Raw genomic sequence first — 26,210 nt, 5'->3', positions numbered from 1 at the left:
CACCCCTCGGCTTCCCAAAGTGCTGGGATTACAGATGTGAGCCACTGCACCCAGCCTTGATCAGCATTTTATTCTCAGTGCTAAAACAATGTCAGGAAGAAAAACGAGGCATTCGGTAACTATTTCTGAATAAATGAATAATTAAATCATTTGAACAAATAAGTGACACTTTGGAAATTAAATTTAACAGCTTTCAAGAGACTGGCCCGGTTTTCTTTCTTTCTTTCTTTCTTTTCTTTCTTTCTGTTGCTACACTCACTATATTCTCCCTCAGGCTCTTCTTTCACCAATGTGCAGGCACTTTTTATTTGACCAGGCCCTCAAAGCACCTGGACCAGCAGATGGAAAAGCAACACCGTCAATCTGTGTCAGGTATGCACAATTCTTTTGATTTGAAAGGGCCAGCAATGTCATTTAATCATCCTCCAATCCCTTTGCACCTTAAAATGTTAAATTTTTACAAAAAGCAAAGGAGGCGATTGCTGAGGGTTATAAGGTGCGTATCAGCAAGGTAGATGTCATTAAGATTCGCTTCCTTGCATCTCCTGTTCAATTGCATCTGTAGAAAGTGGTGGATTTCTCTTGTCTCTTCAATTTAGCTTTATTGAATTTCTGAGTCCCAGCATATCTTGTTTGTCAGATATTTTGGCAGATTAAGCAGTAATGAGGTACACAGAAGAAAGTCAGATTTCTACAATAGCTACTCTACTCCTTTTTCTGACATTCCCCATCTCCCATCCCAGCCTCTTCCGATATTGTACTATCCTTCTTCTCTTTGTACCTTGAGGATTTCCTCCTCCCCCTCCCTAATTGCACCTGTTCTCATGGCACAGCCTTCTGCAATTCTCCCACATTGAGACCATGGAGATAATTTTTACCACTGAGCTTGTATTTCCTCAGCTCTCAACTTCACTCAAGGTCTTTATCTCCAATGGCTTGTGAACATTTGCACTCAGAGGTTCAACCTTTAATGCAATATGTTCAGTACCTCATCTGTCACTGTCTCCACAAAGCAGAAACTTCTTTCATTTTCCTGCTTCTGTCTTTTCCCTTTGTTGATTGTGCTTGGTATACTTTCATTGTAATAAATCATAACTATGAATGTGACTATATGCTGAGTCCTGTGAGCCCTCCTAGAGAATCATCGAACCTCTGGGTTGTCATGGGGACCTCTTGACATGAAAGTCAATGTTTTCTTTTCTCTTTTTCTTTTCTTTTGAAATGGAGTTTTGTTCTTCTTGCCCAGGCTGGAGTGCAATGGTGCGATCTCGGCTCACTGCAACCTCTGCCTCCAGGGTTCAAGCGATTCTCCTGCCTCAGCCTCCTGAGTAGCTGGGATTACAGGCATGCGCCACCACACTCAGCTAATTTTTGTATTTTTAGTAGAGACAGGGTTTCTCCATGTTGGTCAGGCTGGTCTCGAACTCCCGAACTCAGATGATCCACCTGCCTCGGCCTCCCAAAGTGCTGGGATTAGAGGCGTGAGCCACCGCGCCCGGCCCAATATTTTCTATAACTTGTTTCACTGCCCCTCTCGTGAGCTGAATAGAAGAAGCATTATGGGGTAATCAAAACAACACAGCCTTAAAAAATAAAGACAGCTTGATTTAAACCCTGACTTAGTCAGCTTCTAAGCTCCATTAACTTCTCTGAGCCATGCTTTCCTCATCTATAAAACCAGGCCAATAATACTTACTTTGCAAGATTTTTTAAAAGATTTAGAGATAATAGCACAAGAGGTCCACAGCAGACACTCTTTAAGGAGTAGCTATTATTTTCAGTGTTTTGCATAAGATAAAATGGTCAAAATGAATTATATGGACTCCATTTTGTGGACCCATGTATTCATGTAGCAACGGAACTACGATAATTATATGGACTCAAAATGTCCCAATCATTTTGGAACTTGTAACAAAAAATAAATCTGTAAGCAGGCTGTTTTGCTAAGGATCTATGTAGAACTCCTCGGAGGATTTGCAGTGAGAATTGTGTGGACAGCAAGCCCAGAAAAAAGAGCACGTTTATACCCATCCTCAATTTTCAGCCCATGCTTGGCTGTTTGTCTCTTGCTCTTGGGATCCTGCCCACTGCACTGATTTCTGGACCCTGAGCTCTTTCTGACTGCCAACCTGCACTGCTCACCTCCTTTTTTGGATACTCAGCTGTTCCTCCCACTGAACCCTCTTCCAACCAGTGCTTTACATATGACTCATTCACCATCTTTCACCTGGTCCTATGTGGAGGATCCCTGCTGAAACTTTGCTTGGATATGTCTCTGGCTTCATCCCTTGATCAGCTTGTAATATTTGCTTTTGAATAAAGTATATTTCACTTTTGTGGAGGCAGAATTATTAGACAAATATAATCCCAGTCAGTGGCAGATTATTTGAAAGAAAAAATTTATGTTCCTTTATTCCTTTTGTCCCTAGAATCCAGAGGCTAATCACACTTCTTAATACTTTCATTGTCCCATCTGAAATAACATAACTAAAAGGTTTAAAGATGAGTTATTTGAAATATCTTCAGCAAGTCAAATGAGGTGAATTTTTAAGTATATACCAGGGTGGTTGCCATAAAAAGCAGACGGTATCTGCAATAAATAACTTTATGGCATATCATTTTCAGGAAAAGAATCATTAGTCTTCTCTTTTGAGGGCAAAACTTTTAACAAAGATATTTGCTCTGGATTTTTTAGCCAGACATGATGTAGTGGTAAGAGCATTGCATGAGGAGTCAGGAGGCCTATGCTTCAGTCTTTCATTATAATATAGTGGGTAAGAGCCTTTCCCCATCTCTCCCTTCACCTAGATGGGAGTGAGCTACTAGTACTTCCTAATGAAATATAAGTGGAATTGTTTGCACTGCTTCCCTGCTAAGGTGGCTTTGAAACAAGTATGCCTTCTCCATGCTCTGTTCTCCTTGGTCCTGGCTGGATGTTAACACCCAAAATGACCTTGGAGGTCACATGTTGAAGATGGTAGAATCACTCTCAGCCAGTGTCCCTGAATAACCCACATAAATTGACAACCTGTTCTTCCCTCTTACCAATCAGGAACATCTGCACTATGTTAGCACATTGACATTTGAGATTTTGTGTTATAGCAGCTAGTCTGTGCCTAATTAAGTTGTTTCACTTCTTTACGACAATCTGTTTGGGTTGTTATAAGGATTAAACAAGTTAGAAAAATACCTGGCACATAATAAATGCTCAATAAATGTTATTAATAGTTATCAATGTTATTACCTAGTCTGATAGTAACTGGTTATGAGTCACTGAACGTCAGTTTCCCTCCCTGGACCTTCATTTCCTCCTCAACTGTTTTTGTTTGTTTGTTTGTTTGTTTGTTTTTGAGACGGAGTCTCACGCTGTCACCCAGGCTGGAGTGCTGGAGTGCAGTGGCGCCATATCCACTCACTGCAAGCTCCGCCTCCTGGGTTCACGCCATTCTCCTGGCTCAGCCTCCTGAGTAGCTGGGACTACAGGCGCCCGCCACCGCGCCCGGCTAGTTTTTTTGTATTTTTTTAGTAGAGACGGGGTTTCACCGTGTTAGCCAGGATGGTCTACGATCTCCTGACCTCGTGATCCACCCGTCTCGGCCTCCCAAAGTGCTGGGATTACAGACTTGAGCCACCACGCCCGGCCCCTCCTCAACTGTTAAATCTAAGAGTCATACTTGATGAACTCAATATTTCCATAAGTTTGAAGTTTTATGATCAGAAGCTTCTTCAAAAAATTGCCAAGAAAAATTATTTCAACCCATGGAAAGTGGCCACCATAGGATGAGGGAGAGGCATTTCTGAATATCAGGGAAAGAGGGAAAATGGAGAACAGAACAATTAGAGGGAAAACCATTATTTAAAGAGAAGCATGTTTTCTTTCTGAAATTTATCCATCAGATTCTGAAATCAGCTTTGGAGAGAAGAAAATATTTACAAACCGGGCCGTGTCCGTGAGACTTTCATTCACACCCAAATGAATATCTTGTGTGGTAAGAAAACAAGGGTGTCCTCCCAGAAGTGCAAAGCCTACAATAAAAAAAAAAAAGAAAAGAAAAGAATCATTTTGAAAAAAAGAGCTAAAGTGGAAAACAAAATTACAAAGAATTGGCATAATCTCAACTGAAAAGTCAAAATCTTTAAAGCTCTCCAACTTCTCTGATAGAGAATTCCCATGCAAAACAAAATGAGGAACTGAGGGAAGTAGATAAAATTTTGTGCTCAAGTACTTAACTCTCCTTCATATGTGTGCCCATTTCTCCACCCTCTTATGGCAATACCGAGACATCGGTATTACGTGGCAATAACGAGACATCATTCCCTCTTTGGGGCTATGCCTGGTTTTGGTTCTCTAAAACATATAAAGCTGGCTGGGTGCAGTGACTCATACCTATAATCCCAGCACTTTGGGAGGCCGAGGTGGGTGGATCTCCTGAGGTCAGAAGTTCAAGACCAGCCTGGTCAACATGGCAAAACCCTGTCTCTACTAAAAATACAAAAATTAGCCAGACGTGGTGGCAGGCGACTGTAATCCCAGCTACTCAGGAGGCTGAGGCAGGAGAATCGCTTGAACCTGGGAGGCGGAGGTTGCAGTGAGCCGAGATCATGCCACTGCACTCCAGGCTGAGCAACAGAGCAAGACTCTGTCTCAAAAACATAAAAATAAAAAAAAAAACTCTATGACGCTGTCTTGGTTGGAAGATAAGGAAAACAGTAAAGCGGCCCTTTGACTTTTTTGACTTTTAGTGACTTGAAACCACTATCTCAATGCTTACTTTCTTTTATTTTTAAGCCTTTCATTTTTATTTATTTATTTTTTGAGACACAGTCTTCCCCTGTCACCCAGGCTGGAGCCCTTTCATCACACATTCTGGGGAAAATTATGGGAGATGGTGACATCCAATCAGAACTTTAGTATCTCATTTGAGACTGGTTTAATGCTCAGAATTTCTCCAATACATAATTAAAGGCAAATACACGTAATTGCAAGATAGAGGTTTGTCCAAGGAATTTTGCAAACATTACTTTTCTCCTCCTTATTATGATGTCCCTGATTTATCTTTTGGGAAATAAGCAACAGTCACAATTTGCTAATCCCATCTGTTTCCCATAAAGAGGGAAGAAATCATTAATTGCACAGTGAATTGGGGAATGAGGAGTTTCAGATCCACAAAGGAGAATTTGACTCAAAATCTCACGAAACATCCCACTGAAGCCTTAACACAGTTTGAATGTGGACTGATATGAAATGATATTAAGGAATCATTATTTTTGTTCAGTGTGATCATGACATCATAGCCATATAGGACAAAAACCTTATTTTAAGATACAAAGTGATGTATTTTGGGGTAAAATATCATTATAGCTTTAATTTACTTTAAAGTAGTTCAACAACAAAAACAAATAGACAAAGAAGGCAACATATTAACAATTGTTAGACTGATGTAAGAGTATTGGTATGTTCATTATGCTAATCTTTTTACTTTTCTGTTTATTTGAAAGTTTCACTATAAAAAGTAGAAATCAAACCCACACAAAGCAATGGTCCCCATTTCTGTTACTGTATATAATATGAAATAATTATAGTCTACCTATTTTATACTCAAAAGTGTTCTCTTAAATATCCCTAGACCAAATGATCTTTTACTAGAGACCGCCATGTTCTGGCCCTAGCAATGACTCTTCACAGAGTATGGTCATGTGATGGCACATTATTAACATTCTTTCACTGAATCCCTTAGTCTGACAACGTGTACAGTAGATATTACAAGAATTTTACAGAAAAGGGTTCTGAGAGTCAGAGTCTAAAAAATTGTGCAAGATTGTTTTTAAGCCCCCACAGCCCTAGGCCTTGCCACAGGGATGCCAGCTATTGAGTCAGCTCAAAGTGTGATCTACAGAGACAGAATGACATAGTGGGACTGGGCTCAGTCTTCTTCATCTGAAAAATAAGACAGTCTGCCTAGAGTTGTAAGATTCCTTGCAGATCTTATGTGCTAGGTGCCAGGTAGGATCAAAGAATATGAAATGCCCAAACAGTCCTACTTGCTATAGGACCTATAATGAACAATCTGACCCCATTTCTGATGTTTGCCTGCCCACCTCTCCCTGCCTGACCCTTCAGCCCTACATCTGGGCAAGCTGATAAGGAAGTTCAGGTGCTCCCTCCTTTGGCACTAGCAGGAGGTTCAAACTGCACAAGCCCTACCCCGTGCACAGGAATCCTCATCCCAGCCCCATCGCCAAATCACACTAGAACTCCGTATCATTTCTCTGCTCTCTGAGGCTACTTTTGGACCTGCTTGGTAGCCAGACCTACTATCCCCAGAAAGCCACCTAATGTGAGTAATAAACTTTTTCATATCTTCCTGGTGCATGTGAGATATTCTCACTCTTAGCAATCAAACCAAATTTTAGGTGGATGCCACATCTCATGTCTATGGAGTAACTACACACCACAAGAAGTCCTGGTCTCACTGTGTGATTCTGAAATTTATTCATTCATTCTGAAAATATGTGCCTGGGGCTGTTCTAGGCACTGAAGAAAGCATTGTAAACAATATACAAGTCTTTGACTACACGGAACTTACTATCAAATAGGGAGAGACAGAGTGTAAACTGAATGATTAAATTAAATATATTGTGTGTTAGGTACTGATAAGTGCTATAAGAAACACAGAGCAGGGAAGGAGAATAGGAAATTTACAGGACCCTAGTTGCAATTTTAAGTAGTATGGTCAAGGAAGCCACACTGATTGTGGGACATTTGAGTAAAGACCTGAGGAAGACGCATGGGTGAGCCATAGAAAACATATGAGATAGTGGGAAAAGCATGTGCAAAGTTCCTGTGTAAAGGTCATGACTGGTAGGTTCAAGAGACAACAAAAGGCTGTGTGCAGTGGCTCACACCTGTAATCCTAGCACTTTGGGAGGCCGAGGTGGGCGGATAACCTGGGGTCAGGAGTTTGCGACCAGTCTGGCCAACATGGCGAAACCCCATCTCTACTAAAAATACAAAAATTAGCCGGGCGTGGTGGTGGGTGCCTGTAATCCCAGCTACTCAGGAGGCTGAGGCAGGAGAATCACTTGAACTCAGGAGATGGAGGTTGTAGTGAGCCAAGATTGCACCACTGCACTGCAGCCTGGGCAACAGAGTGAGACTCCGTCTAAAAAAAAAAAGAAAAGAAAGAGAGAGAGAGAGACAACAAGAAGGTAGTGTGGACGGTGCAGAGGTGAGGCTGCTGAAGGAAGCTGGGGAGAAGGCAACAACTTTGACTTTTGTCTGGATAAAATGGGAAGCCTTTGAAGGCTTGGAGCAGCGGAGGGACATGATTTGACTTACATTTTAATTGGACATCTGTAGCAGGGCCAAAGCAGGGAGACAAGTCAGGAGACTGTTGCGAAAATCTGGGTGAGAGTTGATTGGCTGGAACAGGGTGGTAGCAGCTAATGTGGTCAGGAAATGGTTGACTTCTTCATATGTTTTGAAAGTGTATCTTTTCAAAAACCCAACTTTTTATTTCATTGATCTTTTGTATTGTTTTAGTCTCTGTTTCATATATTTCTGCTCTGATCTGTATTATTTCTTTTCTTTTACAAGTTTTGGGTTTGGTTTGCCCTCGTTTTTCCAGTTCTTTAAGATGCATCATTAGGTTGTTTATTTGAAGTTTTTCTATTTTTTGATGTAGGCATTTATTGATGTACATGTCCCTCTTAGTACTGCTTTTGCTGTATCCCACAAGTTTTAATATGCTGTGCTTCCATTTTCATTTGTTTCAAGAAATATTTACTTTTTTTTATTAATTTTGTCAATGACTCAATGGTCATTCAGGAGCACATTTTTAAATTTTCATGCGTTTATATTTTTTCCAAAATTCTTCTTGTTATTGATTTCTAGTTTTAATCCATTGTGGTCAGAAAATATATTTAACATAATTTAAGATTTTTTTTAATTTGGGGTACTTGTTTTGTATCCTTGATAAAGTTCCATGTGCTGAGGAAAAGAATGTGTACTCTGCACCTGTTGGGTGAAATGTTCTGTAAATATCTATTATGTCCACTTGGTCTATAGTGCAGATTAAGTCGAATGTTTCTTTGTTGATTTTCAGTCTGGATCATCTGTCCAATGCTGAAGGGGGAGCGTTGAAGTCCTCAGCTATTATTGTATTGGGTTCTATCTCTCCTTTTAGCTCTAATAATACTTGCTTTATATATCTGGGTGCTCTAGCATTGAGTTCATATATATCTTTACTTGTTATATTGTCTTGCTGAATTGGCCCCTTTATCATTACATAATGGCCTTCTTTGTCTTTTCTTCCAGTTTTTGTCTTGAAATCTATTTTACTTGATACAAGTATAGCTACTCCTACTCTTTTGTAGTTTCCATTTGCATGGAATATCTTTTTCCATCCCTTCATTATCAGTGTATGTATGTCTTTAGAGGTGAAGTGAGCTTCTCAGCTGTTCACCTTGCTTCCTACCTCACTGAAAAAATTACAGCAATAAGAGGAGAACTTCCAGATTCCACTCCATTTCCTCACTAGTCAGCATCTGTATTCATATACTCTGCTTTCCTTTCTATTAAGCATAGATAAATTTTCCATGCCCCATGTAATGCCTCCACTTATGCACTAGAAGCCACTCCCTTTGCCTACTCAGACATTGCTCTAGCAATTCCTCCCTTTCTCCCTTATGTCACCAACATCTTGAATGGGTTGTTCTCATTTTTTCACTCATTATTAAAAAACAGATACAGATTTTCTGTTGGTCCTAATTTCCCTGACAAGTATTCCTTTAGTTGTTTGCTCCCCTTTGCAGCAAAGCTCTTTGTTCTTCTCTTTCTAGTCCCTCTCTTCTCATTTCCATCAAACCCATAAGGCTTTGTCCCCAACCACTGCTGCACCAAAACTCCTCTCACCAAAGTTATCAGTGACCTTCACGTTACTACATCTAGTGGTCATTTCTGATCCCTCTTCCTTCTTGACTTAGCAGTATTTAAGAAAGTTGATCTTCATTTTCTACTTGATAAACTTTCTTCACACAGTGTCCAGGACATCACACCTCTTTGCCTTTGCATCTACCTTGGTAGTTGCTCCTTCTCAGTCACCATCGTTGGTTCCTTCTATTTTTCTTGACTTCTGAATGTTGGTTGTGCCCCAGGACCAGTCCTTGGTTCTCTTCTCTCATCCTTCAATCTATACTTACTCTCTTTATAATTATATCCAGTCCCATGGCCTTAAATATCATCTATATGCTGGAGATCCCAAATATCTCTGGGCCAGTTTTCACTCCCAAATTTCAGACTCATGTCCAACTGCTATTTTAACATCTTTGCTTATATGTCTAATAGACACTTCAAACTCCATGTATCTAAGACCGAATTCCCAACCTTCCCCTTTTCATTTGTTCCATCAGCAGCCTTCACATTTGCTCAAGCAGAAATCTTAAAGTCATCCTTGACATCTCTCTCTTACCCAATACATCAGTAATCTTGTCTCTCCCTTCAAAACATATCTAGAATCTGTTCCTCTTACCCTCCCCACTACTGCCACCATGGCCCCAGCTTCTATAATTGATAGCTATCTATTGACAGGCTTCACTACTTCTACCTTGTTTTCACCCTGGCCCCCACCCCCACAGTCTATTCCACAGTTTATTCTCAGTCAGTGGGATCCTTTTAAAATGCAATTAGATCATGTCCCTCCTTTGTTCAAGATCATCCAATGATTCCCCATTTCACTCAGAATAAAAGCCAAAGTCCCAAAAATGGTGCACTTGTTTTTCCCTCAGTTCCAGGCACATTCTTCTCCTTGCTGAGAGTACTTATCATCTTCCAACATACTGTACCATCCACTTATTTATTATGTCTGTTGTTTATTGTCTGTGTACCCACTAGAATGTAAGCCCCATGAAGGCATGGATTTTCCTCTGTTTTGTCTACTGAGGTATCACTCTCAAGCACCTAAAATAAAACCTGGCAAATAGTAAGTGCTTAATGAATACTCATTGAATGATTAAAGGAGGAATTTTGACTCTGAAGAAAGGACCCATTCTTCTCATTTGTGAACAGCCTCTCATTTTGCTAACAGAAAGAACAGAAATTTCTATTGTCTGTGAAGCAATGTAATGAAGTTTAGTGGTGATTATAATCACTAATCACTCTTGAGTACTTAATTTCTTTATAAACAGGCAACGTCACTTAAACACATATAAATACTGCACATTCGTCCAAAAATTATTTATTGTGCACCTACTAAGTGCCTAGTACAGGTATGAGTACCATTGAAGGTTGAGGACTATGGATGAAGATTTCAAACAACCTTTCAGACCTCCTGGTAGGTCTATTCCAAGTCACATTCTTTCTTTGATGATAAGTCATTTTGCTATAGCAACTCAGGATTAGTCTGCTGCCCTTCTACTTCTCTGTTTGTGCTATACAGAAGATCCATATGGTACCTGGACTTAAGAAATAGGGATAGGAAGAAGAGTAACACAAAGTGTGTATAAGCAGGAGCCAAATACTTCAGCAGTTCATGAAAAAGATTAAATGGGGAGGAAATACTGCCTCTGAGAAGAAATTGCCTTTGCTATTTTTGTCACAGATCAAAAAGAAGCCTCAGATCCCTGCCCAAAAGCAAAAGTCACAAATTTGCCAGTTTGCCAGGTCTGGATGGTAATGTGTGCTTACGAAGGGCATCAGAGATTTTGAGAAGCCACTAGAAGCTGCCATTGCCAAGGAGAAGAGGACAGAGAGATGGGCTTCCACTCTCTTTCCACCCTTTATCCAGAGAAGCCTGCTTTTACCTGTTTCATTTGTTTATGCTTTAACATCAGCTATTTTTGAACAAAGGGTTTCTTCTGTTTTCTGTTAATTTCTTTTCTTTTCTTTTTTTTTGAGATGGAGTATCGCTCTGTCACCCAGGTTGGAGTGCAGTGGCGAGATCTCAGCTCACTGCAAGCTCTGCCTCCCACGTTCACGCCATTCTCCATTCTCCTGCCTCAGCCTCCCAAATAGCTGGGGCTACAGGTGCCCACCACCACACCTGGCTAATTTTTTGTATTTTTAATAGACATGGAGTTTCACTGTGTTAGCCAGGATGGTCTTGATATCCTGACCTCGTGATCCACCCACCTCGGCCTCCCAAAGTGCTGGGATTACAGGTATGAGCCACCATGCCTGGCCTCTTCTGTTAATTTCTTAATTTCTGTTTGGGAAAATAAAAGTAAATCTTATTTTGCTCTTTCACTTCCCCATAGATCCCTGCCCACTTTGGAAAAAAGAGTATAAATAGAATTCATTCATTGGAAATACGAGGGATCCGAGGGCCCTTGCTGGTAGAACAAAGGCAGTTATTAACCTCTCTGTGCTTGGCTTTTGTAACTGCAGAATAGTATCACAATTTTTATATTGGCATCTTTGTACAGATGACGATTTTGAAACAGCTATTAAAACACCAGCTTCTATTTCACCTTGAAAGTGAAATACCAATGTTAAATAATGAAAAGAACCATCTCTTAGAATGCCTTTTGCATCTTTTATCAGCTACTGCATTTACTGAGATTAATAAGTGTATCTGTCTATCAGCTCAATTCATTTGCTATAAAAGAATATAATCATTGGTAGACACATAGGAGAATTGTCTGGTTTGCCAGGCAGGCACACACAAAGAGTGGATGAGGCATGAATGATCTACAACTACACACAGCTACATCGATACATCTCACAATGTTGAGCTAACGAAGTCAGACACAAAAGAGCGCATGCTGAATGATCCCATTTATATAAAGTTCAAAAATAGGCAAAACGAATCTGTGATGTTAGAAGCCAGGATAATAAGTTATCCTTGGGTGGATGAGGAGTAGTGACTGGAAGGAAATAAAGGGTATTGGGGAGCTTCTGGGTGCTACTACCATTCTGTTTCTCTAGCTGGGTATTAGTTAACGATGGTTTGTTCACTGTAAGAATTCACTGAACTATACATTTAATGATTTGTGCACTTTTCTGTTTGTGTGTTACACTTTAATAAGCATGTTACATAAACAATTACTATGGTAAGAGTTGGGTGGAGAATTTGATTCTGTCTCCTGAGATAAGTAGGAATATGAATGTAGCTCTGAAACTCAGGCTTGGAACAGAATTGCCAAAGACTGTCCGTTGAGGATCATCTCAGGGGCTGGCACAGATTTGGGGCAGTAACAGTTATAATCATACCTATTTTAATTCTAAGCACCAAAGTAACAGGTGGTACTTGTTGAAAAATTGTACCAAAGGACAACTGTTAAGATGCACATGCACACAAGAGGAATGTTCTGTCATGATTTTGATTGGGGTTTACTGTTTCTGTAAACAATTAAGGCAGCTACTCGCTTTGGGTGATTCTACTGTTGAGTTTGGCAGGATGCCATATGCAATTATTGAGGATAATGACAAATGCTCCATGAACTGTAAGTTTTAACGCTCATATGTTTCTTGCTTCATGCATTTGTTGTTATTATTTACGATTTTGGGAAGGTTTCTAAGGATTTCTTTATAGAAAACCATCATTTAACAAAAGGCTTAATGCCACCAGTAGAAACAATTTTACTAGAATAAAACATGACTATTACATTCCGTATAATTAAATTAAATCAATAGATTTAGTTTACTAAATTAGATATTTAAAAATATATATTTAGTAATAGCTTCCAATCCTGGGTCTGCCATTTATTAGCTACGTGTCTTTGAGCCATTTGCTGGCCCCGTTTCAACCTGTTTTCCTCAGTGGTCTTGCTCTCACAGAGTTGTCATGAGGATTAAGTGAGATAACATACATAATTAATGTAGAACACCTGGCACAGGGTCTGCATCCAAAAACTTATTAAATTGTCACTCTCGTTTTTATTAATAGATTAACTACCACATTATTATAAATGGTGAAACCGATCATTTATTCAGAAATATTCTGGTTTCAAACATAACATTTGAACAGGGAAAAGTCATAGAAATGCCATGAAGTCAGCAAAATCCCTTTTAAAAAAACTTAAATTTGAGAAATTTCTATGTATTAATCAATTATTTTGGTGACTTCAAAAAAGACCACTTCTCTTAAGTACTAATGGTAAAAACAAACAAACAAAAAGATACAAGATAAAATAAAATAAAATAAAATAAAATAAAATTCTACCCAACTCATGGAATACTAGTGTTGAAAGGCAGCAGAATTTGAGAATTACTGACTGGTTTATTCATTTTTCCCCTACCATCTGTCAGATATCAACATGATCTCTTCTAGCAGCCAGCTTTAACGAGCAAAATGTTCTTATCTGTTTTCTTCCTAGGGCTTTAAAGATTAACACCTTATAAATTTTCCCTCTTCCTCCTTCCTTCTCTTTAGGGGGAAGGAGTGTGCATTAGTAAGAATAGTGGGCTTCAGATCTGAATCTTGGTGCTATTGGTATTAATTGAGTGAATCTGGCAAGTTGCGTAATCCCCTTGAACTTTCTTTTTGATATCTATTTGGTAAGCTTCATTACTGATCATTGCAAGGTAAAAATCACATGTAATAGTTGTTTGCGTCTAAGCCCTAGGAAGCTCTGATACTCATAAGGTAGAACAATTTATTTGAAATATCAACGAATATGTTTTTGTTTGTGGTACTTCCTCCTTAACCCTGTCTGACTGCTCACTTGGGCAGTCATATTATTGATTCAAGTGAGGTCTGGTAGAGCAGAAATGCAGAGAGAAAGAAAAGAGGCAATTTGTGTTATGAGTTTCAAAGTGTCCATTTTGAAATTGCAGAGATGATAGCTTGAGGAAAAAAAAACAATCCTTAACAGCCTAGAATTCTAGGCACAAAAGCATAGATTTGGAAGAATCCATGGATAGTCAGAGCCAGTTTTTCCTCCTGCTGTATTTCCTGGCCTCCAATACTGGGAACTGTAAGGGGAAGAAGAGAAGCAAGATAGGAGAAGCAACAGAAATAAAAATTGGTGGACCTTTAACACTGTACCCTGCTATGTGTTCCCCAGGTCAACTTCTGAAGGATGGGGAGCATGCTGGAAAGCTCCATGAGTTTGGAGAATCCTAGAACTGAGGACAACCTGTCTTGCTTTTTTTTTGTTTTTTTTTTTTTGAGACGGAGTCTTGCTCTGTGGCCCAGGCTGGACTGCAGTGGCTTGATCTTAGCTCACTGCAAGCTCCAACTCTTGGTTTCATGCCATTCTCCTGCCTCAGCCTCCCGAGTAGCTGAGACTACAGGCACCCGCCACCACGCCCGGCTAATTTTTGTATTTTTAGTAGAGACAGGGTTTCACCATGTTAGCCGGGATGGTCTCAATCTCCTGACCTCGTGATCCACCCGTCTCGGCCTCCCAAAGTGCTGGGATTACAGGCGCGAGCCACCCCGCCTGGCCCTGTCCTGCTTTTAGGACAGACCTCTAGAAAGCAGTAAATGTTATAGAGCTCCCTGGCACCCAGCAAGAGGAAGAAACAATACAGTAGAGGCAGCCTTGTAGTACCTCTGTGCCTAATGTGTCTTGGAAAGCTGCTAAGAGGTTGAGAGAATGAAACCACGAGATACATTGCTGTCATGGGGTCACTGTCACACAACTATGAAATATTAGGCTCACAGACACTTTGAAGGGTGAGAAGAGTAGGGTTTATTGGGGGAAAAGAGAAAAAAGGGAAAACAGGGACTCTCAAAAGAGCAAGAGTCCTGCTAGTAGTCTTCCCGCCTCTCAGATTGAATCCCAGTTTCCACCTCGGAACAGGAGAGGCCAGCTCTTCCCCGCTGCAAACGGTGTGAACTTCCTGAGGGTTCACCCCCGTGTGCACTCCTCCCAGTGTGCAGGCCAGCTGGAAGTTCTCCAGTGACCTCTTTATACTTGGTTGTCTCAATATCAGGTCTTTTAATGAGAGTGAAGCAAACCTTGCAGTAAGTGGGAGACAGCCAAGATCCAATGGGAATATAGAAGTCCCAACAGAACCCAGCATGGACATTTGATGACGATGTTCTAATGACCAAGGACCAGATCCCCATAGCCCTACATGTCTTGACATTCAGATACTCTCCATGATTTAACCATGGCTGTGGGGAAATGGAGAAGAGACCCAAAATGGACAAAAGAAACCATGAAACAGCTGAGGATTGCCTAACATCGCAAAGATTAAATTTCCACCATCTAGCAGAATTGAGACACACAAGGAAATGTTGTTTACATGCTAGAAAAATAGACACATTTCTTACCCACTGAGTTCAAGGCCTGAAAATGTGTGCCTACCTACATTTCTTTTCTGAACATGAAGAGTTATATGGAACTTCTACTCAGTTCCTTATGGAATTCTTATAGATGAAGCTAATTTTTCTGCTTGCAGCTTTTATGAGAACTGGAAATCTCATCCACAGGCTTGCACTGCTGCTCCCAGTAAAAAAGGTTTTTTTTCTTTGTGGTTGTTAGAGGCAGACAAATCCCCGCACTGGTTTTCACCCTCAAGAGTTTTCACCCTCGATCCCTCTCTTTAACACAAGTGTGAATTTGGCAGTGGACTTACCTGTTTCTGTAGACAATCTTGTTCGGGTACTTCTTTTCTCAAAAATCATGCCTAAGGACTTCCCTTGCAATAAAGGCAAATACTATAAATCAAGGACAAGAATAGAATTAAAATATATCTTATATATAAATTATGTTTTAAAACATATTCTTTATTAGAAAATAAGTAATAACTACCCCCAAATAAGTGTTTAAAATATTGTTTAAAAAGTGAGTTTAGGCCAGGTGCAGTGGCTAATGCCTGTAATCCCAGCACTTTGTGAGGCTGAGGCAGGTGGATCACCTGAGGTCAGGAGTTCAAGACCAGCCTGGCCAACATGGCAAAACCCTGTCTCTACTCAAAATACAAAAAAAAAAAAAAAAAAAATTAGCTGGGCGTGCTGGTGTGCGCCTGTAATCCCAGCTACTAGGGAGGCTGAGGCAGGAGAATTGCTTGAACCTGGGAGGTGGAGGTTGCAGTGAGCCAAGGTTGCGCCACTGCACTCCAGCCTGGGCGACAGAGCAATATTCTAGCTCAAAAAAAAAAAGTGAATAGAAAATGTTTTTTAATATACTATACAAATGGGGGAAGAGAACAGTAATTCCCACAGCTTATTGATATGTAATTAGAAAGCAGTATTAATTGTTCTGAGTTCAACATGTGAATTTTTTCCAAAGTATATTAATATTTCATACTGGAACCGCCTTCTTACTTAACACCATTGAAATCCCCATTCAGTTTTCAATAACCTCGAAGGTGTTTGGTTTGGAGGTGTTTTCTCAGCTAGGAAAATGCTACTCTGTTACAACATGGGGCACTGTGACTTCCACTTAGATCAATGATGAAGTCCTAGTGTTTTAGCTACACATTCATCATGCATCCTAATGGGAATACAAAGACTTTGCTTCTGGAAGTCATTTGAAAACAATCTGGAGAGTTTGAATGTGGGGCGGGGCACTTCCTCCTTCCTCTTCTGTAGAGGGGCTTCCCGATGGAATGAGTTCTGGAACAAATAGACTCCTGCCAGCTAACCTCCCTCATCCACAAAGTGTCAAGAATATAGGCCTGGGCCTGGGGAGACCTTTTCTCCTTATTTCAGGTGTTTTATAGGAACATCAACCCATAGCAGTTGCAGTCACTCCTGTCCAGTTTCTCTTAGGAGCTTGGAAAGCCAGCCAACTAAATAAAATCAAAGCCGTGTCAAACTTTCTCAACCTGAAACCAACTCTTTAAAAAGGTTGAGCAAGCTTGGAATATGAAAATGCTTCCACAATTAAGCAGTCTAAATGAAGCTACTGTATTAATTGTGTTTCAAAGATAAATTGCTCAAAATGCAGAATTATGCTTATAGCTAAGAACCATATGCCATCTCTTCTCCTACCTGGATACCATTAATTGTTTCTTTGCTAAACTAAATGCTTTTTAAAACGCTGTCACATCATTGTGAATTTTTTGACATTATCCTAATGATTCTATAGCTGATATGCATCCAAAATTAAAATTTATCACTAGTAAAAAAAGGATCATTTTCTTCTTCTTCTTCTTCTTCTTTTTTTTTGAGATGGAGTTTCGCTCTTATTGCCCAGGCTGGAGTGCAATGGCATGATTTTGGCTCACTGCAACTTCCGCCTCCCAGGTTCAAGCGATTCTCCTGCCTCAGCCTCCCTAGTAGCTGGGATTACAGGCATGTGTCACCATGCCCGGCTAATTTTGTATTTTTAGTAGAGACGGGATTTCTCCATGTTGGTCAGGCTGGTCTCGAACTCCCGACCTCAGGTGATCCACCTGCCTAGGCCTCCCAAAGTGCTGGGATTACAGGCATGAGCCACTGCACCCGGCCTTCATTTTTGACTTGATAGAAAATACACAGAGAAAAGAAAAGGGGTATAAAAATAAAATCTTGGCAGATCACCTGAGGTCAAGAGTTTGAGACCAACCTGGCCAACATGGTGAAACTCCGTCTCTACTAAAAATACAAAAATTAGCTGGGCGTGGTGGTGTGCACCTGTAATCCCAGCTACTTGGGAGACTGAGGCAGGAGAATTGCTTGAACCCGGGAGGCAGAAGTTGCAGTGAGCCAAGATCGTGCCAATGCACTCCAGCCTGGGCAACAGAGCGAGACTCCATCTCAATAAATAAATAAATAAAATAAAATAAAATAAAATCTTTTCAGACAAATGATTTCTTAGGTTCGATCCAGTTAATAATGAATTTCAGCATTCTACATGAAAAAAGTGCAATGACTTGTCATTCAATAACTGATTTTTATGCTCTTTTGTATGCCTGTATGCTCCATGATAATCAATTACCTTGACTGTGAGGTTTCATTACTTAGCTACTGTTTAAGAATTTTAATGTATTTTCTTTTTCCTCTTTCTTTGGGAAGGCTGCCTTTAAAAAGGCGGGCCGATAGTAATGGAAGGTAAAAAGAAAATGTTACATACCTCTCCTTTCTGTTTTATCCTAAATTTCAGATCTGCTGATAGCCATAGCATATATTTAATTTCTTCCCCAGTAAAGTTTTTTAGAGTGAGAAGGTCACGGCCCTTCAGCTGCACTTTATTTTGTAGTGGTTGTCCACACCTGTAAAAAGAGATTTAAAAAGGAGAACTATGTATTTCAGAAAAAGCCCATGTACTATGGTGATTCTTTGTTTTATTGTTGATAAAGCATTCTTTTTTTTTTTTTTTTTTTTCAGACAGGGTCTCACTCTGTGGCCCAGGCTAGAGTGTGGGACAATCTAAGTTCACTGCAGCCTCTGCTTCCCAGGTTCAAGGGATTCTCCTGCCTCAGCCACCCAAGTAGCTGAAACTACAAGCACACGTCACCAAGCCCGGCTAATTTTTGTATTTTTACTAGAGACGGGGTTTCTCCATGGTGACCAGGCTGGTCTCGAACTCCTGAGCTCAAGTGATCCGCCCACCTTGGTCTCTTGATAAACCATAGCAAATGCTTTATCTTTTTATTCTTGATAAAGCACAGCAAATCACATATAACCTCATGTGTCTCTGCAAAGTGTTAATGCATTAAAATTTGATATGGCCATGGTTTATATTTTATATGTCCAGTATTTTGGATGTTTGACAGAAAAAAAAAAGAATTTGCAAAAAGAGATTGAATTCTTATTTGCTTGAAATAGCCACATGAGTGGCTTTGTCACTTACTAGTCACACAACCTAGAGCAATTTACTTACCCACTCACTGCTTCTAAATTTCTCACCTAGAAGATTACTATAATAATCTTATAGAGTTGTGAAGATAAAATTATTTAATACATGTAAAGCAGATATTGTCTGGAATATAATAAGTATTTGATAACTTTTAGCTATTATTATCAAAATCATTAGGCTGTACAAGCAGCATTTGTAATGCACAATAGAAAATAATTTCGTATTTTCCCCCTACTGCCCTTCAAATCTGTTCTTGGGGCTTGTTCTTTTTATCCCTGGATGAAAATACAATGGACACTGTAGCTTGTCTACTAACTCAGAAAAATACAAAAAGCCCTCTGCTTATTTTACTACCTCAAAGAGTCTCAGTAAAATAACATGTAACAAAAATATTATAATAATAATAGTGATTAAAAAAAAAAACAAGAAATTTACTGCAGGTTAACACCTTTTCCCTTCCAGCTTATGCCTGATTAAAGCTGGCCTCCTCTATGGGGAAAGAGGGGTCAATGTGCTATTTCCTCTGTTTCCTTACTTTCAGTTCCTCTAAGTGAAGCCAAGGGAAGATGAGGAGTTAAGAGCCAGCAAAAGCCTGGTTCTGCTCTAGCAATCTAGCATTGGTGCAGGTGTTTCAAACACCTGACTCTTTTGCGGAGTGTTTTTGGAGGTCCTTTGGAGAACACCCCCCTTATCATTAGGAGTTTCTCATAGCAGTCTTCGATGCAGACAATTACATTTCCTCTGGCATCCAAGGGAACACATCCAGCCTCTATTTTGCTGAGATTTCCCCCACCCCTCCAGGAGGTCTCTTGGTCATGATCTGAAACAATACCATGCTAGGTCTTTTTTTCTCATTCCCTATTGGTTCATGGGAAGGTCTCCACGTTCTTTGCTCTAACAAGTGTCAGGTCCATCCTGGTATAGACTCCATCTTGTTCTGCTATCAGAACAGCTAACTAGCCTATCCTCCTTACTTTAAATTTCTCAGGTATCGTCCTGACATCAGTTTACTGTGGGCCCTAGTGGAGCCATTTCCTTGGGCTTGAAGTGAAGGAAGAGTATCCCCTTCATGGGGGAGGGGGCACGTGATACACAATAGAAACACTCTCTATAAATTATCTTCTAATTTCCAACCCCTCTCTTGGTTTCTGCAACACATTTTATAAGCTGAAGGTGGTACCCAAGGGATTCCAAACTGAATTTTGTCTATTTCCTTTGCAATTCCATTTGTAGTGGTTTAGCATCTCACTTTAGAACGAGGGAAGAATCAGTATCTACTGGGCCTGGGCAGAAACCAAAACTGAAAAATATTTATTTTAACATTTTGTTATATTGTTATGACAATAATTGTTATTCGCGGTAATCAGTCTGTAAAATAAGCATCATTTTTCTCTCATCATTCCCAGTGTCATCTGTGTTTAACAATAATTGGCATTTTCTACCATTCGAAATCATAAATAGCCAAAGGCAAATTGTGGTTCACCACGTGTACTAAACATTAATTTTACTAGAAGTAAAATAACTGTCACAAAATGATCATGCTTTAATTCTAACCTAACAAGAGAGCTTGTGCTACTTGGGATGAAGAGTTAATCATCTGTTGGGATTTATGGAGGCCTTTTTGCAATGGTAATAAGCTTATAGGTGGGAAAATCACAAATTCACTCAATTTGTTGTTTCCACTGCATGATGTCAGTAACTTAGACAAGTGAATATTGCACTACATATGTTTCTTGCAGAGTTGATTGGTTCATTTAATGTTCAGTAGGTGAATAGATATTTTTTGGTAGACATTTTGTGAGACTGAGCCCTTTAGAGGTCTAGTTAGTAGGGAAGAGAATTTCCATAAGGATTGAGAGTTTCTGGGTTGGTTGGCTAATTGGTTGATTGACTGATTTTTTTTTTGTTTTGTTTTTCTTTTTGAGATGGAGTCTTGCTCTGTCACCCAGGCTGGAGTACAGTGACGTGATGTCGGCTCATTGCAGCCTCCACCTCCTGGGTTGAAATGATTCTTGTGCCTCAGCCTCCTGACTAGCTGGGATTACAGGCACCTGCCACCACACCCGGCTAATTTTTGTATTTTTAGTAGAGACGGGGTTTCATCATGTCGGCCATGCTGATCTCAAACTCCTGAGTACGAGTGATCTGCCCACCTCAGCCTCCCAAAGTGCTGGGATTACAGGTGTGAGCCACTGCACCCAGCCAACTGACTGATTTAATCTAAGACATTAGTGACATATTCAACTACAAGTAGAAATTACTGTTTTCAGCTTATATGTAGAAACAAAATTTTGGTTAACATTCCTATTTCAAAGATGTATTATTGTCTTTGACTTTTAAAATTATGTGAATCATAGGCTCTCCAAATGGAAATTTCTTTAAAGCAGTGGTCCTCAACTTTTTAGTATGTACCTCTAACAGTAAAAAATTTTAAACGTGGATTCATAATGTATGTTTTATGTGTTTATATGCGCTGCTATATTAAAGATTATGTACATAACAAAACATAAACGAAAATAAAAATTTAAAAAGTTTAGACTAAGAAGAACCAAATATTTTATTTTATTTTATTTTATTTTATTTATTTATTTTTGAGACGGAGTTTCACTCTGTCGCCCAGGCTGGAGTGCAGTGGCGTGATCTCGGCTCACTGCAACTTCTGCCTCCCGGGTTCACGCCATTCTCCTGCCTCAGCCTCCCGAGTAGCTGGGACTACAGGCATGTGCCACCACGCCCAGCTAATTTTTGTATTTTTAGTAGAGACGGGGTTTCACCATGTTGGCCAGGCTGGTCTCGAACTCCTGACCTCAGGTGATCCACCCACCTCAGCCTCCCAAGGTGCTGGGAATACAGCACGTGAGCCACCATGCCAGGCCAAGAACCAAATATTTTAAAAATAAGTTTGTAGATATACAAAGACATTTTGCTGGCTAAAGAAGTTTCTAGACAGCCCTGCATTTTCTTCCTTCTACTGAAACCCTAGTAAAATGCTTATACAATTGTGCCCAATATCTCCATCGTAGTCAGCAATTTGATAACTTTGGAAGTAAGGCATTGAGGCAGAAAATTTGTATTTACGTACAAAATTTGTATTATGTGGTTATGTGTTTTCTTCTGATAATATTAATTAGTGAAAATATTAAGCAACACTTCGAATACGAAGTACTGATAATGTTAAGGAGTAAACACTAACTAATATTCATGCATTTTTCAGGGTCAACTGAAATTTTCTGGGGATTGTAAAACAGATTTGCATATGTGGCCTGAAATGAAGGCATGGCAGCTTAACCTTTCTCAATTCATAGTTAGGGCAGATTTGAAAATACTTTTCTTCTGGAATAAGATCCAAGCAACATAAAATTACAGAAAATAAACCTTCTTGACACCATGTCTTACAATAACACATTAATATTCCTTGGCTTAAGACTTCCTCTAATATTATTTTAAAAGGGGAAGAATACTTTGCTGGAAAACTCACATCCATCAACCACAGGAAAAACCACTCATGAACTAATTTTGAGGCCTTCAGTTTTTTGCCTTGAGTTCAAGCTCAGACTCCTGATTATTTTGGAGCCCACAAAAGCTGAGTCTCCAAACTGCTATACTTAAAGGATTCAATACCATCCCTTATTCTCAGCCTCTGCGGGATTTTGTTGTATGCTCTCACTTCTGAATGCTCACAAGACTACAGGCTTTATTTAAGAGAATGTCGTAGATCTTAGAATTGTGTCATTCTTGTTGAATCTCAGAGAAATAGAAGTGGAAATGAAAATTTTGCAAAGAACAAAACTTTTTCTCCCCAGTTTCCATAAAAGGAAACAGGAAAGAGGAGGACCTTACCTTTTACTACTCCAAAAGCTCCAACTTCCAGTTCTTATTATCCCCAACAGAAGACAGACTGGAGGAAGTAACAAGTTTCTGGGGCTTCCTCAGCTTTTGTCCTACATACTTAGAAGTTTCTAAGTTGGAGGTGAAATTAAGCTTGTAGTTAGGGTTAGGGTTAATGTTCTGCTGTGGGTTTGCGTTGTGAGATGCTGCTGTTTCTATTTCTCCACTGACAGAAGATTTGAATATAAAGGTAGAAAGAACACACAAACATCCTGCTTGAACCTTTCCTGTTTGTCAAGGCCTTTGATTTTCAAATGTATATAGAACAGAAACTTTATTTCAATATTTTTCCCTTGGACTACAAGTGATCGGAAAAATCTCTTTCTGACTCTAGACTTTCCATGGCAGCAGCTGATAATGTTGCCCTCACTCTTGCTACCCTCAAATCACATCTCCAATAAATGTTAGCAGATAACCTTCCCCCACCCCAGAGTTTCCTTGTGCCCCTTTGTGTTTTTGTTTGTTGGTTGGTTTTGCAGTAAGGACACTTAACATGAGATCTAGTCTCCTAATAAATTTTGAACTGCACAACGCCATATTGTCAACTATAAGCACTAAGTTGCACAGCAGATCTCTAGAATTTATTCATCTAGAATAATAGAAAGTTTGTATCCATAGAAAAACTTCCCATTTCCCCCACTCCCAACTCTGACAACTGGTATTGTCTAATGTTTTAAATTAGAATCTATGAGTTTGGCTATTTTTGATTCTTATATAAGTAAAATCATATCATATTTGTCCTTCCTGGCTAATTTCACTTAGCATAATGTCCTCCAAAGTTTTTTCTTTTTTTTTAATAACACAGGCAGTTTTTAATTTGCATGGTAGTGTGTGGGGACTGTGAATAGCCATTAAATCTGAAACCATGCAAAGTAACCTTAATATTTAGCGGGAAAACTGTAATTGTTCTGCGACTTTTTAAAAATTGTCAGAACATTAAAAACTTTTATTGTCAGCTATAAATGTGTAGGGAAGTGAAAAACAGTAAAACTGATGTATTTTTTAGTACAATGCAATTTAAGACATTAGAAGCATTGAGAATTATAGTGTTTTATTTCCTTATAAAACTCTATCAAGAGTAGTTTGAACAGTGCTTGCTTTCTCATCATAGAACTTATGGTATAGAGCAAGCATCTTTTCTATGTTTTGATAAACTGTCATAATTCTTTCTAAGTTTGGATAAACTTTTAACATTTTCCTTTGCACTTTGAACGCTGTGTAATATCTCTGAGAGTTCCTTTAATGTGAAGTGTTTTGCTGGTGTTACTTCCCCTGGGACATCTTCATCCTTTTTGTCAAAACCACTTTCTGCAGTTATGTCAATAACTTTATCTTCACTAAGTTCCTCTGGCTGTGTATCTACAGTCTCTCAAACAGCAGCAGGGTAACAATCACATAATCAGCTGTTTCTTCCATAACTCGATTTACATTCAATTCAAATTTAACTTCCACTGCTATCACTTTTTTTTTTTTTTAACAGATTCTCACTCTGTCGCCCAGGCTGGAGCGCAGTGGTGCAATCTCAGCTCACCACAACCTCTGTCTCCTGGGTTCAAACGATTCTCCTGCCTAAGCCTCCCAAGCAGCTGGGATTACAGACGTCTGCCACCGTGCCCAGCTAGTTTTTGTATTTCTTAGTAGAGACGGGGTTTCGTCATGTTGACCAGGCTGGTCTTGAACTCCTGACCTCAGGTGATCCGCCCGCCTCAGCCTCCCAAAGTCACTTTTTATTTCTCTGCTGCACTTTCATGTACTGCACTGTCATTATCCATTTTTGTAAAATGTCCATGGGTTTATCACTGGGAGAAAAGGGGGCAGCACAGCTATACTCTTTGCTGTCTGTATGCAAACTGTATGACAGATGCACAGTGACCAATCACCAACAGACTTTAAAAGAAGTGATGTAATTGGTCACTGATCATGATGTGCTGTGTATGTGTTATTTACATGGTGATTTGTAGACTGAAGAGTTAGCAATGAAGTTTTTGCTTTATGAATTACTTATAATTAATATGCCATGTTGACTGAAATTTGAACTGTGTTCGTAGTGGCCTAGTGTTATTAACTAAACTGTGGTAATTGAAATTTGTTCATGTTGGGATCTTGCAAAGGAAGGGCTGCCTGTACTCCAAAAGTTTTCCCATCACAGGACTCTGATATACCATTCCCTCTGTCCAGAACACTCTCTCCTCAGTTCTCAAAGCTGACTCCTTCTCATTCTCAGGCTGTAAGCTTAAATATCACCTCCTAAGAGATTCTTTTCCTGACTCTACTGTCTAAGTAGTCTTCACTTTACCTTCATTTTGTTTGTAATACTTATCACAATTTTAACATATATTTATGTGTTTATTTATTGCTTACTTTTACTCTTCTCACTGGATTACATATGATCCACAAATAGCAGAGACCTTTCCTGTTTTATTCACTAATATATACCCAGTGCTTAGTACAGTGCTTGGAATATAGTAAGCATTCAATAAATATTTCTTAAGGAAATGAATAAATGATAATAGGTCTTCAGGGCAAAAGTAAATCTATTTGTATAAGAAAGAATTCAGGCCGGGCGTGGTGGCTCACACCTGTAATCCCACTTTGGGAGGCCAAGGCGGGCGGATCACTTGAGGTCAGGAGTTCTAGACCAGCCTGGCCAACATGGTGAAACCCCATCTCTACTAAAAATACAAAAATTAGCCGGACGTGGTGGCAGGTACCTGTAATCCCAGCTACTCCTTGGGAGGCTGGGGCAGGAACCCGGGAGGCAGAGGTTGCAGTAAGCTGAGATCACGCCATTGCACTCTAGCAGGGCGACAAGAGTGAAACTCCATCTCAAAAAAAAAAAAAAAAGAAAGAAAGAATTAATTCCTAGCAGATTTCTGGGATGAATATCGAAAGATTTGTCATGATGGATTTTCAACATCCTGACCAAGTTCTGATGATAAGAAAAGACATAGGCCAGGTGCAGAGGAGAGAAAACAGTGCACTTTGATTATTCACAATGTCAAAACTTAAAATGAATGCCTTTTAAAAACATCACTTCAGCCGGGCGTGGTGGCTCATGCCTGTAATACCAGCACTTTGGGAGGCTGAGGCGGGTGGATCACCTGATGGCAGGAGTTTGAGACCAGCCTGACCAATATGATGAAACCCAGTCTCTACTAAAAGTATAAAATTAGCCGGGCGTGGTGGCAGGGGCCTGTAACCCCAGCTACTCAGGAGGCTGAGGCAGGAGAATCGCTTGAACCCGGAAGGCGGAGGTTGCAGTGAGCCAAGATGGTGCCATTGCACTCCAGTCTGGGCAACAAGAAGGAAACTCCATCTCAGGAAAAAAAAGAAAAAAAAAAAGACAAAATTTATGTTGTGGGAAGAGCAAATATGGGGTATGGTCCAGGCTGAGCACAAGGCCTGAAAATCATGGAGGACAATTAACTGTGGCCTAGTATGTTGCTAAAGCTGAAATCCCCTAGAGCCCCACCACTCTGGTATACTATTTGCACTACTGGGAACAATGGTTGGACATATGTATGTGAAACAAGAGTGGACTAATCTTGGATCCTAAGCACGGCACTGTGAGTCAAGGGCCAAAACCTGGAAAACTGGCAAGAACACCTTATAGGGCCAGTGTTTGCTCATACCACCATGAAGGCTGA

General features: G+C 39.8%; 1 protein-coding gene across 2 annotated transcripts in view; it reads right to left on the bottom strand.

The window, feature by feature from the left end:
* OTC (ornithine carbamoyltransferase) overlaps nucleotides 1–26,210 on the bottom strand; it is a 77,142-nt gene that overhangs the window by 41,566 nt on the left and 9,366 nt on the right. For both annotated transcript variants that reach the window (XM_011942075.1, XM_011942068.1), the window contains 3 exons: nucleotides 17,950–18,088; nucleotides 15,527–15,608; nucleotides 3,939–4,026 (listed from right to left, as the gene is read on the bottom strand). In XM_011942075.1, coding sequence (XP_011797465.1) covers nucleotides 3,939–4,026; nucleotides 15,527–15,608; nucleotides 17,950–18,088 — 309 coding nt within the window. The remainder of the gene's footprint in view (nucleotides 1–3,938; nucleotides 4,027–15,526; nucleotides 15,609–17,949; nucleotides 18,089–26,210) is intronic.

The sequence above is a fragment of the Colobus angolensis genome, unplaced genomic scaffold, assembly GCF_000951035.1.
Source record: "Colobus angolensis palliatus isolate OR3802 unplaced genomic scaffold, Cang.pa_1.0 Scaffold103, whole genome shotgun sequence".
Classification (NCBI taxonomy): Eukaryota; Metazoa; Chordata; class Mammalia; order Primates; family Cercopithecidae; genus Colobus; species Colobus angolensis.
This window is presented reverse-complemented; position numbering and strand designations above follow the sequence as displayed.